The 19,967-nt window shown below is 36.8% G+C and overlaps 1 protein-coding gene across 1 annotated transcript; it reads right to left on the reverse strand.

Moving 5' to 3' along the window:
* Positions 1-2,099: 2,099 nt before the first annotated feature.
* Positions 2,100-2,451, reverse strand: LOC122748844 (mitochondrial import inner membrane translocase subunit TIM14-like). Its single transcript, XM_043994848.1, has one exon. The coding sequence runs from the start codon at positions 2,448-2,450 to the stop codon at positions 2,100-2,102; it is 351 nt and encodes a 116-aa protein (XP_043850783.1). The 5' UTR covers position 2,451.
* Positions 2,452-19,967: the final 17,516 nt, after the last annotated feature.

Consider the following 19,967-nt stretch of genomic DNA (forward strand, 5'->3'; position numbering starts at 1 on the left):
TAAGCCACCTTTTGTCTCAGTTCATACCTAGCCACTAATCACTGAATGAGCATTGCCTCAGACAAACTGAGATCTGGGAAAGACCTTAGTTTAAAGAGGCAAAGGTTTCCCATTGCATCCTGGACCTTAGCCAGTCATCTCTCTCTCTCTCTCTCTCTCTCTCTCTCTCTCTCTCTCTCTCTCTCTCTCTCTCTCTCTCTCTCTCTCTCTCTTTTTTGAGGTGAGCCTGCAGAGGATTTTAATGTTTTTATTCATCTTGACTCATGTATTACCACTGAACTCCAATGACTCTGGAGGAGTGAGGCTAATGACTTTGCACAGTTCTGCTTCACTTAAATCCAATTCACTTGCAAATCAAGACATCACCCTCCTGATATCATTGGGCCTCTTCTAAAGGAAGGATGAGCAATGACAACAATCTAAGTGAGGATAGATGATTTTGCCCACCCCAACAAATAATGACAATAATAACAATAAATTATATGATCTTCAAATCCATACAAATTATATTTAATAAAATTTTACATATTGATATATCAAGGTCAACTCTTACCCTTCAATAAAGTATTTTACTTTCTTCCTAGTCCTTTTGTGTATTTTAAGGGTGTTGAGGGATTAGAAAACTGAGCCTGGATTCAGGAAATACTTAATTCAAATTTGGCCTCAAATACTTAATAGTTATGTGATCCTGCATATGTCACTTAAACTCAGTCCTGTCTCAGTTTTTTCGTCTGTAAAATGGGGATAATATTAGCCTACCCCCAATAGATGTGAGGATTAAATGATAAGCACATAGATGATTATTCAATGTTTGCTTCTTTCCATCCTTTCTTCCTTCATTGGAGAAAGATTCCAGCTTCCTTCTTAATCCAAACCCCTAAAATTTTCTCTTACTCTTATTTTCACTTAACATGTTGAGAAAGCAAGCTTACTTATAGAATCAAAGTAAAAAACAAAACAAAACTGAAAATGATCTTTAGAAACGAAATAGTATAGTGAAAAGAGAGAAAAGTTCTGGACTTTGACTCTCAATTCTGCCACTTAACTGTGTCTTTTTGTATATAATCTTGACTAATAATAATAATGTATATGATCATACTTAAACTAATTGAGATTCATTTACCTCATCTGTAAATTTGGATAATATCATGCTATCTACCCCAAAGAAGCATTGTGAAAATTCATTTTAACTTAAAAAATATAAATATGAATGAGCATTATTCATAATCTCAGTTTATTAATTTCTTGTATACACTATCTTCAGAAACAAAGAGAAGCTCTGGCTTATATCTATGTTGCTTCTAGGCCATTGCATTTGATACATGTTTGTTGACTGACTTGGCCCCTACTCAGGTATACAATAACAAATCCACTAAACTTTATATTGAAATTCAATAGAAGGAAGTCCCCATGGAAAATAGAAACTGAGTTCTTTCTTCTCTTATAAATGTGGCAGTACCATCTGGGGGCATAAAATTATCTTCTTCCATTTAAAAGTTTTGTTCCATATGCTGCCTGTCCTCAATACATAAGAATCATCATCAGTATCAACAATAAACATTTACTGAATATGGGGCCCTATGGTCTGTGGGCAGTGGAAGGATTTAAAGAATCATGGTGCTTGACATAATGACAATATGAATATACACATATACGTACATATGAATATGAATATGCATCTGTGTGTATACATATATACATCAATGCATGTATATCTATAAACATATCTTGGAATCAAAGATGTAGAGTTTAAAGGGACTTTATTTTACAAGTATGGAAACTAAATCCCAGAAAGTTTAACTGATTTGCCACGGTCAGTCACAAAAGAAGTAAGAAGAGGCAGGATTGAAATCTGTTCAGGCCTTGAGTCCAAATCCACAAGTCTTTGCCCTGGAGACTAATCTTCCCATATCCATCACCCATCACCTCACCTATAATTTCTACAAATTATTGCAGGGAGATGAAGATAGGCAGCAACATATGAAAAAAAAATATTTTTTAAAAGAAATATTACAGCTTTTATGAAGTTATTATAAAACATCAGGACTCCTATGCATAATCAATATATATATAAATTTAACATTATCTGTGTATTAATTTTACGTCTTAGCTTGACTTTCTAATAAATCTTTAGCTTCATTGATTTTGGCTGCTACATAAGGAGATCCTCCCTCGTCTGGGTGGTTTAAAAGCATGATTCGTCGGTGAGCATCTCTAATTTTCCCTTTATTGGCTGTAGGGCTTACTCCCAATATGAGTGCCGCTTCTCGCTTTGTCATTTTGGGTTCAAATCTGCCTCTATAATAGCCACCACTGAAGGCACATTTGGGCAGACTTCGAATAGCTTGCTTCACTTGGGGCTCCATATGCTTCATTGTTTGCAAAACATATCGGCCTGCAAATCCTGCAGCAGCAATAGTCAGTCCAACTGCTACCATTGTGCTGGCCATGTCTCGGGTGCTGCCCTGAGTCTGCGAAGCTGCAGCTCATCCCAACCCAGAGGCCGTGCGTCTGGTCGGGCCAAGCCTGAAAAAAATATTTTAACATATTCATCATTCAAAAAATCAATCCACTAGCTTTCAATTTTTCTAAATTTTAGGGGGAAAGCCTTTAGGAAAAATTCAAGAAAATAAAGGTTTGCTTGTATTTTTTTCCCTTTTTCTCCCTATAGGCCTTCACATTTCTACAAAGAGTTCCAAATCTCTGTGTTAGCTAACTTAAGTGCATTACCATATTTTCTACAGCCACATCATCACCCAAAGGCCTGTCTCCATCAGCTCAGCTCAACTTACCTCAGTTTAGCATGTCCTCTAAGTCTCCTTGAATGACAAACTTAGAAAACAAGGACAGTGCAATCACTCAACATTCCTTCATACACATTGGGCATTGGAAGCCGTAACATGCTGTCCCCAAGCATTTGCTCAGCCCTTACGTTGTGAGAAAAGAAAATCAACTTAGAACCTCATAGATAGAAACTCTGCCCTTTCATGACTGTCTTTCCTCTTAGAAAACAAGTTAAAATGTACCATCAGCCAGGTTAATTGACTTACAAGTGTGTCTTTTTAATAAGCATCATAAAGTATGTCATGCCGCTGAAACTTGCTTTCAGTGCGATTTTTTTTAACTGTTGTCAACCAGATTAAAGTTTATTGTTCACATGTAAGTTCAGTTTTCAAGTGGTAATGAAAGACATTAAATTGATTTGTCATGCGTAGACAGAGAGAGGGTCATGTCCTTTGCTCTCTCTCGATGTGCTTTTCTGTCCTTCCTCCTGCCCTTTTTTGCTAAGCTGGGAACAGATGAATGTAAAACTTTTCCACTCACTTGCTGTCAAGGCCCTTGCTCTTCATTTTTGCACCATGACACTGGAGAAAAGTTTCAGAATATTCTGATTCCTGAACATCAGGAATCAAGATACTGCTTTGTCATGCAGTGTCATGCATCCTGGACCTGGATCCCCTCTCCCTGAGTTAAAGCTAAATTCAACTTGGTCATTATTTGCCCTGTGACCTTGGAAAAAACCACTTTAGCAAATGGGGAGAAACTTGTCAGAGGGGAATTAAAAGTGATGGGGGCAAGACAGGTGAAGCTGGACATACCTATGATATACTTTACTAACTTCCCAATTTTGCTGATGAAAGTAGTACCTTCCCAGTTGGGACCCAAACCACGTAGAGATAGGGCAGGAGGTGGAAAATAGAGATCCAATTGGAAGGTGCTTCAGGTAGGGGTGAAGGAAAGATGAAAGGAAAAGAGAAACAGGAGGAGAGGATAAAGAATTTGAGAGTGTTAATAGAAACTAGGGCATTTCTAAATGACTGCTAGAATATCTGAAATTCTTAATAAAAATTTCAAGAAGCTCAGGGGTGTCTGGGCATCATATGTAAATGAAAGGGGAATGAAATATTCCATCCTCTATGAAAGACTGAATACCTAGAACTGACTCTTTAATGAAGCGTTAATAAGGCCAAAGGGCTTAAAACTTGCCTTTTCTTTTCTCCAAATCTTATATCTCCCAGGGTTTAGCACAAGCCCTCTACAAATGCTTCTCACAAGAATCTGTAATGTCAAAAGTGAACTATAGATTTCAACCCCTACTAGCCTTAGTTGATCAGTATTTATTGTGTTGAAAATCAATTATTTAGTCAGTGATCATTGATCCACTAATGAGCCTCTCTGACTTTAGCTTGGCTAATCTTCAAATAATATGTGTTTAGTCTGTCAAAAGATCAGTATTCAAGGTCTGCTTTACTCAGCAGGATCTGGAAAAGTGGTTTTTTGTTTGTTTTTTTGTTTTGTTATCTAATGTGGCTTTAAGACCCTACAATCAATGCCAAGATATTAGAGTATGACATTAGCAGAAGTTCTACATAGAAAATACATTTAGGGGCAGAGCCAATATGGCAGTGGAAAGGCTATGACTTGCCTGAGGCCTCCCCAAGACCCCTCCAAATACCTTCAAATAATGCCATAAGGCAATTCCTGTAGCAGCAGAACCCACAAAAGACAAAGTGAAATAATTTACTAGTCAAAGACAACTTAGAAGGTCAGAAAAAAAGGTTACAAGGAGTGGGTAGGGGTAGTGGAGCACAGCCCAACACAGGCTGCACCAGCAAAAACTCAGTCCCAGTGTAGACCCAGCCACATTCACAGCCAACCAGGAATAGGCCTTGGGATCCTCTGAATAATCATCAGCAGCAAATGATTCTGGAATTCATCCCACAGATGGTAAGGAGGTCAAACAATTGGCCAGGAGATTACAGGGATCACTCTGCTAGTACTGGGGCAGGACTCTGTTGTTTTGGCCATACTAGGATACAGGTCACAATCTTAGATGGTGGTTCCAGGCAGAGGAGGAACATAAGCACACAAGAGCTTGCAGCCATAGTGGTGTGGGATTCTGGTCATAGTTCCTGGGCAGAAAAGAATGCCTGTGGTTACTTGCAGACCAGAGTACAGGCCAAGAGAGTACTAAACATACCTATCCTTAAATCATACCAACTTGGAAGAACTAAAAACTTACAAATTATTAGAAGAATCTCTGAAAACAGCTGTGCAACCCCCCTAAGGCTTGGGACAATGTGTTGCAACTTTAACAAAGAGTTCAAAGTCAAGAAATCGATTAGAGAAATGAGCAAGTAGGAAAAAAAAACATGCTGGCCCTAGAGAGTTTCTATTTTGACAAGGAAGATCAAAATACACCCTCAGAAGAAGATAACAAAGTCAAAGCTCCTATATCCAAAGCTTCCAAGAAAAATATTAACTATTCTCATGACAGAAAAGGGCTCAAGAAAAACTATTAATATAAAGTAAGAGACTTAGAGAAAAACATGGAAAGAAAAATGAGAGTGATGCAAGAAAATCATGATAAAAGGGTCAACAGCTTGGTAAAGGAGACAAAAATATACTGAAGAAAATAACACTTTAAAAAACAGACTAGGCCAGATGGCAATAGAGGCACAAAAAGCAAATGAAGAAACCCATGCCTTGAAAAGCCTAATAGGCCAAATGGAAAAGGAGGTACAAAAAATCTTTGTAGAAAATAACTCCTTAAAAATTAGGAATGAGCAAATGAAAGTTAATGATTTTATGAGAAATTAAGAAAAAAAAAAGCAAAAAAAGAATGAAAAAATAGAAGTCAATGTGAAATATCTCATTGGAAAAACAACAGACTTGGAAAATAGATCCACGTGATATTATTTGAAAATTATTGGACTACTTGAAAATAATGATAAAAAAGAGCCTAGACATCATCTTCCAAGAAATTGTCAGGGAAAATTGCTCTAATAATCTAGAACCAGATGATAAAATAGAAATTGAAAGAATCTACCTCCTGAAAGAGATCCTAAGAATAAAACTCCCAGAAATATTATAGCCAAATTCCAGAGCTCCCAGGTCAAGGAGAAAATATTGCAAGTAGCCAGAAATAAAGAATTTAAGGATAGTGCAGCCACAGTCAGGATAACACAAAATTTAGCAGCTTCTACATTAAAGGATCAGAAGGCTTGGAATATTATATTCCAGAGGGCAAAGGAACTGGGATTGCAACGAAGAATCTCCTAGTCAGCAAAACTGTGTATAATCCTTCAGGGGAAAAACGGGAATCCAATGAAAGAGAGGATTTTCAGGCTTTTTTTTTCTTTTAGTGAGGCAATTGGGGTTAAGTGACTTGCCTAGCGTCACACAGTTAGTAAGTGTTAAGTGTATGAGGTCGGATTTGAACTCAGGTTCTCCTGACTCCAGGGCCTGTACTCTATCCACTGAGCCACCTAGCTCAGGCATTTTTTGGCATTTTTAGGCATTCTTGATGAAAATTCCTGAGTTAAATAGAAAATTTGACTTTCAAATACAAGACTCTAAAGAAACATAAAAAAGGTAAACAGGAAAAATAAATCATAGGGGATAATAAGAGGTTAAACTGTTTACATTCCTACATGGGAAGATGATACTTGTAACTCATAAGAACTTTCCTATAATTAGGGCAGCTGGATGGAGTATATTTAGACAGAGGGCACAGGTGTGAGTGAAATATGAAGGGATGATATCTTTAAAAAATTAAATTAAGGAATGAAAGAGTAATGGAATGGAAGAAATGGAAAGGGAGAAGTGGAATGGGGTGAAGTATCTCACATAAAAGAAGCAAGAAAAAGCTTACACAGTGGAAGGGAAGATGGGGGAGTTGCTGGGGAGTGAGTGAAAATCTCATTAGAATTGGCTCAAAGAAGGAATAATATACACACTCAATTGGGTATAGTAATCTATCTTACTATAGGAAGGAAAATAGGAAGAGAAGGGGATAAAGGGAGGTGATAGAAGGGAAGCAGATAGGGGGAAGTCAGAAGCAAAGCACCTTTGAGGAAAGAAAGGGTGAAAGGAGATAGAGAATAGAGTAAATGACATGGGGAGGGAGTAGGATGGAGGAAAATTCAGTTAGCAATAGTAACTGAAAAAAATTTTGGAGCAAGTTTATCTGATAAAAGCCTCTTTTCCCCAAACATATAGAGAACCAAGTCAAAATTGTTAAAATAAGAACCATTCCCCAACTGATAAGTGATTAAAATATATGAACAGTTTTCAGATGAAATAATCAAAGCTACTTACAGCCATATGAAAAAATGCTCTAACTCACTATTAATTAGAAAGATGAAAGTCAAAACAAATCTGGGGTACTACCTCATATATATATGGGATTGGATAATAGGATAGCAAAGGAAAATGATAAATATTGTATGGAATATGGGCAAAATGAGACATTAATGCTCTCTTCATGGATTCATAAACTGATTCAAACATTATGTAGAGCAATTTATAACTAAGGCAAAAAGTTAAAGGACCTATATGCACAAAAATATTTATGGCAGCCCTTTTCTAGTGCAAATAATTTGAAATTGAGGACATGCCCATCAATTGGGGAATGGCTGAACAAATTGTGGGATGAGATTATGATGGAACACTATTATACTCTTTGAAAAGATGAGCAGGATGCTCTCAGAAAAACCTGGAAAGACATACATGAGCTGATGTAAAGTGAGATTTATACTGTATGCAAAGCAAGAGAAATATTGTAAAATGGTCACTTATGAATGTCTTGGATATTCTCAGCAATACAATGATTCAAGACAACTCTGAAGTACTTATAAGAAATGTGATCCATCTCCAGATAAAGAACTGATTGTGTCTGAATACAGATTGAATCATATTTTTTAGTTTATTTTTTCTTAAATTTATTGTTTCTGTTTTCTGTCACAACCTAATGTGGAAATGTTTTGCATGACTACACATCTATAACTTATTTTGAATTGCTTGAATTCTTAAGTGAGGGTGGAGAGGGAAGGGGGAAGAGAATTTGGAACACAAAATTTTAAAAAAGAATGTAAAAATTGTTTTTACATTTAATTGGGGGGAAATAAAATTCTAAATATTAAAAAAGATAATACATTTAGTGTTTGTTCAATGAAATTATTTGAAATTCTGTGTTCTGGGAGTTTATATGTGTATGTGTCTTTATTGTTGTCATTGTTGTTGGTGGTGCTTTTGAAATAAAATAGAATGTTCTCCTTGTCAAACCTCCTTAGTTTCCTTTGTGAAGATGCAATTTTGTTCTACCTTTCATTTATCAAAGATCTTAAATCTTTCAAAGATGTTTTTCTTCATAATTATAAACATTTTAAAAGTGGTATCCTTTTTCTGATCATTTTACTCAGCTTAAGTTCACACAAGTATGCTCAGGTTTTCTAAACCCATTAAGTTAGTCCTTTTTTTAAAGCACAATTATACTCCACTGCATTCATTTACTATAGCTTGTTAAACCATTTCCCAATTGATAAGAACCTCCCCCATTCCTCACTTTTTAATTACTTGCTACTACAAAAAGTTCTAGTACAAGTATTTTGTACATACGGGTGTTTTTTCTTCTTTTTAGAACGCTGAGACTCAACAGATATTTGAGATGTAATACTCAATTGCTTTGCAAAATGGTTGGATCAATTCACAAACAACTTCATAAACAGTGTATTTAATGTGCTTCCTTCCCCCAAATCCTTCCAGCATTTGTTATTTATATTTTTGTAACCTTTACCATTTCGATGCATGTCAGTTGGAACTGAAAGTTGCCTTCCCTAATCATTAAAGATTTGGAGCATTTTGGTTTATTGTGACTATTGATAGCTTGATTTTTTTTTCTTTGAGAATGGTCTGTTTATGTCCTTTGACCATTTATCAATTGGTAAATAAGCCAGGACATTTTTTTTTTTACTGAATCAGGGAGGAAATATCATCCTGACATCAGAATCCTCAGTAGTGTTCCCTTCCAAGTTCCTCTTTTTTATTCTGTTGCTCATTTGTCTCATTGCTGTCATCAAATATTTTGTGTTACTACACCCCATAAGAGGTTCCTTTTTAAAAATAATATTTTATATTTTCACAATTATATATAAAAATAATTTTAACATATTTTAGTTTTAATTTCCAAATTCCATGTCTCCCTTCCTCACCTTTCCCTACACTATCAGTAAGCAATCTAATATAGGTTATGCATGTGCAATCATGTAAAACATTTATATATTAGTCATTTTTAGCAAGAAGACTTAGAAAGAAAGAAAGAAAGAAAGAAAGAAAGAAAGAAAGAAAGAAAGAAAGAAAGAAAGAAAGAAAGAAAGAAGAAAAGAGTGAAAATTGTATGCTTCAATCTTTATTCAGACAACATTATTTCTCTGGAGACAGTATTTTTCATCATGAATATTTGGGATTGTCTAGGATTATTGTATTGCTGAGAATAGCTACATCACTTAAAATTCTTCATTTTACAATTTTGCTATTACTATGTATAATATTCTCCTGGTTCTGCTCACTTCACTTCGTATTAGTTCATGTAATTCTTTCCAGGTTTTTCTAATATCATCCTGCTTCTCATTTCTTATAGCATAAGATTCCATTGCACCACTTTGGGGTCTTTTTCCCAAAGATATCACAGAAAAGGGAAAAGGACCCACATGTACAAAAATATTTATAGCTGCTCTTTTTGTGGTGGCAAGGAATTAGAAATTGAGGAGATGCCCATCATTGGGGAAAGGCTGAACAAGTTGTGGTATATGAATGTAATGGAATACTATTGTGCTGTAAGAAACAATGAGCAGGAGGAGTTCAGAGAAACCTGGAAGGACTTGCATGAATTGATGATGAGTGAGAGGAGCAGAACCAGGAGAACATTGTACACAGTATCATCAACATTATGTGTTGATCAACTGTGATAGACTAGATTCTTCTCACCAATCCAACAGTACAAGAAAGTTCCAAAGGACTCGTGATGGAAAAGACCCTCCAAATCCAGAAAAAAAAAGGAACAGAGGAATATGGATGCCTATTGGACCATACCATTTCTTTTGTTTTTGGTATTGTTTTTCTTTTTCATGGTTTTTTCTTTTTGCTCTGATTCTTGTTGTATAACATGACTAATGCATAAATATGTTTATATTTATAAACCTATATCAGATTATCTGCTGTCTAGGGTAGGGGGTGAGGGAGGGGAGGGAGGGAGAAAAATTTGAAATTTGAAATCTTATCTAAACAAATGTTGAAAACTAAAATAAATTTTTAAAAATTAAAAAATAATATTCCATTGCAATCATATACTACAACTTGTTCAACCCTTCTCCAATTGATGGACATCCCCTTGATTTTTAATTCTTAGCCACCCCAAAAAGAGATACTATAAATATTTTGTACAAATTGGTTCTCCCCCCCCTTTTTAAGTCTCTGTGGGATACAAATCTAGTAATGTTATTCCTGGATCAAAATATATGCACAGCCCAATAGCCCTTTGGGCATAGTTCCAAATTGCTTTCTAGCATGGTTGGATCAGTTCACAACTCTACCAACAATGCAGTTTTCACACATCCCCTCCAATACTTATCATTTTTCTTTTTTGTCATATTAGCCAATCTCATAAGTGTGAAGTGGTACCTCAGAGTTCTTTTAATTTGCATTTCCCTAATCAATAGTTACTTAGAGCATTTTTTCATATGGTTATGGATAGCTTTGATTTCATTGTCTGAAAATTGCCTATTCATATTCTTTGGCCATTTATCAGTTGTGGAATGAATTGAAGAGGTACCATTTATAGTTGTGATGAAATAATGGGATTTCACAGATACTCAAAGTCCCACCTGGAGATTAATCTAGACTGATTGAATAAAGTGAGAGTGATTAACTGCTGATTAGCCTACTTCAAGTTAACTGGATTGTAATCACACCTGGCTAGCCCTTAAGAAGGTATTGTTCTCAGAAGCTAGACTGTGAACTCAACTTGAGAACACCTTCAAAGCCAATGGATTTGGATGACGATAACCAATCATCTTGAAGCAGTGTGTAAGGACCACCTATGCTCCTGACCTATAAAAAGCTTCCACACTCAGTTTGCTGGAGAATTCATGGTTGAAGCAGGCTCATGGAGGAGGACTTGAGGAAGAACTCAACCAGGCTGGAACTCTAGGCTAGATAGCTTTTTCTTAACTTTCTGAACTGCTTGTGAATATCTGTATGCTTTAATAAATGTTTAATGCCCAAAGACTGGTGCTGGATCTTCTAATTTAAGGAGATCACACACTATGGATTTTAAACATCACAAAGTCCTGTCTTGTTATATCTGTATAAGTGATATTTTTATTCATCAAAAAAGATTGACTTTCTTAAGGGAAGTGCTCTGCCATGTATAGGTAATAGGAAACTGGCCAATCAGAGCTTAGGCTGTATGAGTATAGAAAGTGTACTGAGCCCAATGAGATCCCTGATCCGGTCTTTGGGAATGAATAAGCATTTTATGACTGTTTTCTGTCTTTTAATGACAATTAACTCATACCACCACCAACAACACCAAGAACAACAAATTTTAAATATTTCAAAGTCCAGGAACTAGAATCCATAGCACAGCTTGTTGTTGGCACCTGGTCCAGGTGAAGCCCCAGTAGTGCCCTGAAAAGTGACCAGCTCCATAGTGGATCAACCCTCCACCCTGTAGTGGCAAAGGATAAGATTCAGCCATTGACTATGTTGTATTTAAATGTATACTTAATGGAGTAAGCTGTTTTGTAGTCACCCCTTTAATTTTGAGCCCATTCTCACCAGGGAATGAAATTGGATAGGGGAAAGCCTGTTTCCTCTTGAGAAGGGGAAGATGTGTTTTTATCTCTCTTCTTGTTATACCTTTTTAGTAAAATCCTCTTTGTAAAAGGTGATTGATGTTAATTGGTTAAATGATACTGAGACACTATTGATTCATGATTGATATTGAGGAGAACACAGTGGAATAGGGCTCAAGCTAATAGCATTACAGAGACACCAATAACCCCTTTAGGGGTACTAATAAAACCCTGAGGGGAAGACATAGTCTTGTTCTGGGAACTTCACCAGTGTTAACGTGAGTCAAGATAAAGATCCCCAGATTCTAATGTTAGTTTAGTCTCTGGAAACTCAGTGTACCAGTGAAAGTAGGAATTGGGAAAAATCACAAAGATTATAATGACTACATTTATTAAAATGTATGGTCCTTATCAATCATTAATTACACATTCCACCACCTCATTAGTGATTATACTTTATCTCAAATATTCTATGTTTTAGTCAAGTTGGTCTATTGGCCATTCCTTGAACATTGATTCCATCTTTGCCATATGTTCCTTTTCACAGGCTTGGCTAAAATACTCTCCTTCCTTGGTTCTACTTCTTAGAATCTCTAGAATATTTTGAAGCATAACTTAGGTACCAATTCCTATAAGTGGTCTTTCCTGATCCCCCCACTTTTTAGAGTTTCCTCTACAAATACTTCTCTCATAAAATTGTATTGCATTTATTGTGTGTATGTGTATTGCATATATATATTATATATACATAAAATATAGACACATATGGACATATATACATATACATGTGTATGTGTATATATATATATATATACTTATACAAATACAATATTTATTTTATATACACCCTGGATGTCCCAGTAAGAGCTAATCTCCTATACTTCGGGGACTTGTTTGTTTTTGTCTTTGAATGACCAGTGACAAGCATAGGAAGTCTTTCATTGCAAGGCCCACAAATTTTAACTTGCTAAAATTGTATAAAAACAGAGAAAAAGGGCATCTAGCCTGCAAAATGTCTGTAATTCTGATCTAGGGCCTATCCACATTTCACCTAATATTTATAGTAGGCAAATAAAGACTACGTACACATAAGTGTGCCTTTATACATGTGTGTGTATATAAACACACACACACACACACAAACACACACACACACACACACATATATATATATATAATGTATGTATATATGGGCATATAGATATGCTTGTATATATGGGAATATAAACACTATCTATGTATCTATCTATCTCTCTATCATCTATCCATCCATCTATCTATCTTTATTTATTTCTATCATTTAGGGTGCCAATCTATGGTAAAACAACCCAGAAGAGCATAGCCTTTGGTATCAGAGGAGTCTGGAGTGTTGAAATTTTACCTCTGATGTTGCATCTATGACAATGGACAAGTCACTTCCAAGGCCTCAGTTTCATCATCTGTAAAATAAGGGGTTTGGGCTAGATGACCTCTGAAGTATACTCCACCATCAGATTTGTGATCCTCTGAACTTACTGCAGTTCTTCCAGAGTATCTGAAAATATTCTAGAAACATTTATCATCTATGTTGATATTTAAATAAAAATAAAGCAAAACAAAACCTCACTCAAACTTGCAATTTGTATTAAAGGAGATTGATTCTTCATGATATAAGCCACTATTTTCTGTACCCAAAATGCTTATGTTTCTATCTCAGATGAGAGATGAGATATGCATTTTGAGATACACTGTCAAACTTAAACCTAAGCAGAATAGAGAGTTAGCTATGTGTTGTGATTTGAAGGCCAACATTCAAGGCTCAATGACATCTAAACCACTGGTTATTTCTCACTATTATCTGAAATTCCACTACTGCTCCTTTCTTTGAGTTAAGCATTGGTCTTTCAAGGTTCTGATTTTGAGACCTAACAATTATTCTCTATCACCTGAGAGATACATATGTGTATATCTGTGTATGTATATGCATATATGCATGCATGAATGAGCATATGTATATGTGTTTATCTGTTCTATGTATATATACAATATGTATATATGCACATATGTGTATGTACATATATACCCAAACATATTATTTATCTATCAATATAAATTATATCTATATATACGTATGTGTGTGTGTGTATATATATATATATATAGAGAGAGAGAGAGAGAGAGAGAGAGAGAATGAGAGAATGAGAGAGAGAACGAGAGAGAGAACGAGAGAGAGAGAACAAGAGAGAGAGAACGAGAGAGAGAGAACAAGCAGCTAGTTAGCATTGTGGATAGAATGTTGAGCCTGGAGTCAGGATGACTTAAGTACTTAAGTTCAAATTTGGGCCTCAGGTACCTACTAGTTATGTGACTTTAGGCAAGTCATCTAATCCCCATTTGACTCAATTTCCTCCCATGTAAAATAAGCTGGAGGAAATAGTAAATCACTCCAGTATCTTTGCCAAGAAAACCCCAGATGGGGTCATGGAGAGTCAGATATTATAGAGACAAGTGAAGAAAAAAATTGTAAACCAGTCTCAGGACAAATTGGTGTTGGACTCTTTCCTCCCTGCTGGATATCAATGCCTCATTCCTGTACAAGGGGTTAGGTAGAGCTGGCAGGACTGAGAGAAAGGAGAACTCTAAGCTCTTTGGACATTTTTTTCATGGAGTTAGATTGTTGCCTTAGGCTTTTCCAGCTGCCAGATTAGAGAGGAAAAAATGAAAGATGCCAACCCCACTTCAGGTTGCTGAAAGGAAAGACTCTTGGAGGAGGCCAGCATGAGAGGAGCTGGCAGTCTCCATAATATCCATATCCCTAGCTTGCTATGCTAGAAACTACTGGGAACTTCCCTTCAGATGGGTTTTCAGGCTCTCTCTTGGTTAAGATGAGCTATTTAGTTCTCCCAATGGGGGAGCTCCTTTACTCCGGATTGTTTGGTATATATTCTCCTATGTATACCTTCTCTGATTTCTGTTTTGCTATTGGTTTGGATTAATGCTTTTCTTTGCTACGTTCTGCATGTTCATTGTAGAACTAGTATTTGGTGGGAAAATAGTTGAGACTTAGATATAAAGGGAGCCCTGGTGTTCTCCTCCCCACCCTGCAGTGAAGATGCAGCCATCAAAAGTTTAGCTTGAATTTGCAAATCACATCCCTGAGACTAAAGATATTTATGGGAGCAGATAGATAAAATTCTAGCCCTGTACCACACTGTTTTTGAGGAGAACAGAGGAACCAAACTTCTGGTCCCAACCTCCTGCTTCCCCTACTGGCAGAAAATCAAGTCTCCATTGGATAATGGTTCAGATGGGGGAGGCTAGAGTTGTCTATTCTGCCTCCCTTTGAGTCATACAGTGAGACCCCCATGGGGTAGTCCTCGATATATAAGTACATACACACATACATACATACATGCATTCATACTTTTATATGTATACATGTAATTTGTAAATGCAAATATATGCAATATATATAGGCATATATGCATATGTCTCTATTGTATCACATGTATGGAATATAGAGCAGACTTAAGGCATTAGGTGTAAGGGATACGAAAAGGGGTGAGAGAAGACCATGGAAATGAGCGGTGGGAAATGCTGAAGATAAACTTTGCCAACTTCACAGTTTGGCCAGCTCTGATTACAAACCTAATATGTGCCCAACAGCAGTCAATGTACTTAGTGGAATCAGTCACACAAGGCAGATTACCTTCTATCAAGTTGCTTGGCACTGGGTTAACACAAATTCCATTATCCACCACACCAGGGAGAGAGAAGAAAACAACAGGACACAGATAAAAAGTAGTGGGGTCTCCAAAGCTAGACCAGTTTTTTAAAAGATTGTTTCTCCCAGCCCCTGATGGGCTCAGTCACTTCATATGAGGCAAGTTTCAGCTGATTCTCATCAGAAGCAAGGTTTTAACAAAGGTCCCCATGATGGAATCTTCTCTCTGTTCCACTTTGTATCATGGAGAAGAAAAGTCACCTTCAAGTGATATCAACACAAATCTCTCCCTGTACCAAAGAGTAGGAAGGAAAAAAAAAAAGAGTGAAATTTTATGGAAGCTTTAGACAGGGGATCTTAGTACTACAAGTGCTGACCTCATATATGAGAACAGTGGGTGTCACCTACATGTTGCAAAATATAGAAAAGCTTGCAGTTATATTCTCTTGTCTCTGAATCCAAATTCAATGTTATTCACTAGCTTATACTTCTCTGAGGGCAGAGGCAGAAACATGTTTACATTTTTGTGGCATAATAAATGTTTTTTAATGTGTGAATGAATTCCTGAATGAATAAATAACAAGAGCTAGTAGTCATTCATACAAAAAAGTAATGATGAAATCAATAACTATATTAAAATACTAAATAGGATATTAATATAAGTTAAATATAATTTACACTAAGGTATTAATTAATTACACTGTCTTAAAATTTTAACTCCCCCTCACCTCTTCCCAAGGCACTGATATTTTAAAATAGCCTCTTTGAGGCATAGCACAAGAGATTTTAGATACTATAAACAGGCCTAATGCATGACATTTTTTGGTGGGGAGGAAGGGAGATAAAATTTACTTCATATGCAGATATCTATTTTATCACTGCTCAAGGACAGTCCCTCTCTTTCTAGAATAGAAGGACCCAGAATACAGCTGAGATTGGTGTGAGGATCAATTGAGCATAGAGGATTAGGCTATCTAAACCTCTATGTGTTCAGGTGCATTCAATAGGAAGGAAATGGGTCAAAAGCAAAGAGGCAAAGGAAAAGAAAAGGGGGGAAGGGGTGACAATTCAACAATGTAATACTGGAGAAGTTTGGGCATGTTACAGAGTAAAAGATTTACACACCCAACATTCCATATAGCAAAGGTTAATTGCTCAAAAGAGAAATTGGAGTAGGGAAAGTATAAAGCAGGGAACCTGCAGAGTGTATTGCTATCTCTGGAAGGATGAGCAAATTTAACTGAATTTGAACCACATGCCATTTCTTCTTCTTCATAGGATACATGTCTAGTGCTGAATGAAACTGGACCAAATATTTACTTTTAGAATGAAGAGGTCAAGTTACTTTGTGCTCTTAGCAACTGCAGTCAAGGCCAAGCTGAGAATTTCCTTTTCTTCATAATAATGGCATTCCAATCTTGCTAGCCTCTGCCTATTCCAAATCCTACATATCTTTTAAGGTCCAGGTCAAGTCGAGCCTTCTTTCTTTGCTAATACTTACTTAACTCTAATAGCGCTCTGTCTTCAGAATTCCTCATTCTTTCTAAACTCTACTTTTCATCACTGAATTATATGCTTTAAATGATTCAGATTTCTTTGTCAATTTACAGTCTTCAAAATGCTTTCCCATATATTATCTTATTTGATCTTTATGGTAACCTAGTAATTCAGGAAGTACAGTCAATGAAGAACTAGAATCATGGGGATTGTTACTTGTTCTAAGTAGCATGGACAGTAAGCTGGTATGCTAGGTCTAGAACACAGACAATCTGATTCCTGGTCAGGGATTCCAATGATTATAATAATATTCGATCTTTGGTAATCATGAAGATTGTAATTTTGTTTTGAAAAGGAAGGAAAAAGCCTTATATACCTGCTTCTCACACAGGTTACTCACTACCTACCTGTTGATAGATGTATGGGTTCCTAATGGGGGCAAGTTCAGACTTGCAGGTGGAAAGGAAGAGATAGGTTTGCAGTAAACTGAGAGGGACAATGATATTAATGGAATAGGGGTTGTACTCATGCAGAATTACACTTTGAGCAGGGTCCCTTTGTATCATCTGCTTGAAAATATTTTTTTTTAATTAATCTATGTTTATTATCTTGTCTGAGTGGAACAAAGTAAAAGAAAAAAAGTATTAAGGCCTCAGCTACATTCCAATCAGCAAATTCATTCTTTGTATTCTGACATCCAAGTAACCCTGGCCCTTTTCTGATTTACCCAGAAACTATCAAAAGTCATTATTCCTGCCTTAGTTGATGACAAACATGTTATTTTCAGAACCATATCTGAATTCCCAGGCTACAGCTGAGTTCCTTAGGGGCTGTTATAGTAGCAGGATAGAAGTTAGCCATAGAAGACATAGCCCTTGCCCTCAGAGAGTTTATAATCTATGTAAAAACATCAATACACAAAAGTATAGCACTTCTCCCCCACCCCCCACACACTTTTACAGCAAACAGAGAAAAATTTCAAGGAAACACAAGCAAGGGTGTATCAATTTATAACAGTCTATATACTTAAATACAGAGGAGATGTAAAATAAGGGGCGAATCAATGTAGGGTGGGAGTACTTAGAGAAGACTTCCATAATTCTTGAGCTGGTCACTTCAGGAATGCCATTCTAGGCAAATAGGACAGGATGACCAGAAGCATGAATATAGACCCATGGGGATTTCTATGGATAAGAAAGAACATTCCATTGGGTAAACAGAGGGCCTATGCTGGAGAGTGTTAAAGAGAGATGTCTGAAGGTGTGGGCTGGGAGGAAGATTGAAGAAGAGGTCTGCATTGCATTAGTGAGCATGGCCATTGAAGGCATACCTTATTCTCTTTTCAGAGGTAGCAATAGACAGGCACCACAGAGAGAGGGCTACACATACATCAAGCCATTTCCCTGGGAAAAAAAGACAGTTACTCAGCATGGGGTTCATCTCTGGCATTTAGTACTCTCCATTCTACCCCCAGCAGCCACAGGCTCCTCTGAAACATTCTCCTCTGTCAGTATGGGGTCCTGTTCCAGTGCTGTCCCTGTTTGTGCCTTGTAAGGAGATGCTGTCCTTTAGAATTCCCCCTACCCTTTCTTCCTTCACCCAGAATTCCACCCCTCTCAAAACCTCCCCCCTCCAATACTTTAGAAGGGAGGAGAGCCATGTTGGTTGTTCTGATCTGGACACAATAAACATAGCCAATTGGAACTCGCATGAATAATTTAATCACTCAGCAGGGACTAGGCCAAGATGAGAAGACGCAGCAGCTTCCCCAAATTAATAAAGGCTTTTATGAAACCATAAAATAGTCATAATTCAATCATTTTAAAAAGGGCACCGAATACAATGCTTATTAAATGCCGGGTGTCGCTGAGGTGTGCACAGGGTGAGAAGAGAATGGCTCACTCAGCAGCAATGGGCCAAATACATGTTTCCCCCCTTTTGCTGACAGGCACATAACCTGACCCAAGCATTTAATAAAGCTATATTTACTGATGTGTTTTTTTTTTCCCTGACTGGCTAGGTCAAGGGAGAGTGCTAATGAAGAAAATGATTGGAACAAGGGAGGATAGAGAGATATTTTTTGTATTAACTGTAAGTGCTTCATCTCAGTGCAAGAGGGCAGGTCTTTTCTGAGTTCCAATTTCCCTAATACTCCAAACCAGGTTGGACCTTTTGTGGAAGATCTGTACAGAACTCTTCCTCCTCCCTCTATTTGCCTTATTATGCCTTTGTAAAAGCCTCTAACTCCTGAGGCCTATTTACCATAGGTTCATGCCATAGACTTTCCTGATTTCTAAAAACCCTTCCAGGTTCTTATTTTCTTTCCCAGCTTTGCTCTCCATTGCATTGTCAAGGAAGCAGAAGATGACAAAGAATTCTAGAATCGCAAAATTAAAGCTCAAAGGGACTTTAGAGGACATCTAGTTCAAACACCTTAATTTTACAGATGAAGATGAGGCAGCTAGATGGTGCAGTGGATAAAGCGCTAGCTCTGGGATTTAGGAGGACCTGAGTTCAAATCCAGCTTCAGACACTTGACATATACTAGCTGTGTGATCCTGGGCAAGTCACTTAACCCTCATTGCCCCACAAGAAAAAAAAATAATTAAGAACCCTGAATTTTTAATCCTAGTTAGCTGTAGATCTCAGAAAAGTCATGCCTCCAAACAACATGAGCAAACCGTATATATGTATGATATATGTGTGTGTGTGTGTGTGTATAGTAAATTATATAGAGAAAATACATTCCTTATAAGAATGTTCCATATAGAATGTAAGTTAGAATGTAAGTTCCTTGAGAGTAGAGACTATTTCATTTTAGTTTTTTTTTTTAACATAGTGCTTAGTACAAGGTAAGTGACTTAATAAATAGTTGTAATAAATTGATTAAAAGACTGATCACAGCAAACCAAAACCAAATTCTACTTTCTTTGCAGTATTGCAGATGGTTGACTTCATTCAAGGCCCTTCTGATCGTTTAGCCCCTAATGTGAAGGAGAGCTGTAGCTTGGGGCTTATCATCACAGTGTCTTTAGGAGGGTGAGGGAAGATAGGGAAGGAAGGGGCCCTTCTGTAAATAGAAGCATAGGCTTCTGATCCAGTGAGTTGGTACTGGCTCACTCAGAAAATAA

This window comes from Dromiciops gliroides, chromosome 1 (assembly GCF_019393635.1).
Source record: "Dromiciops gliroides isolate mDroGli1 chromosome 1, mDroGli1.pri, whole genome shotgun sequence".
Taxonomy (NCBI): Eukaryota; Metazoa; Chordata; class Mammalia; order Microbiotheria; family Microbiotheriidae; genus Dromiciops; species Dromiciops gliroides.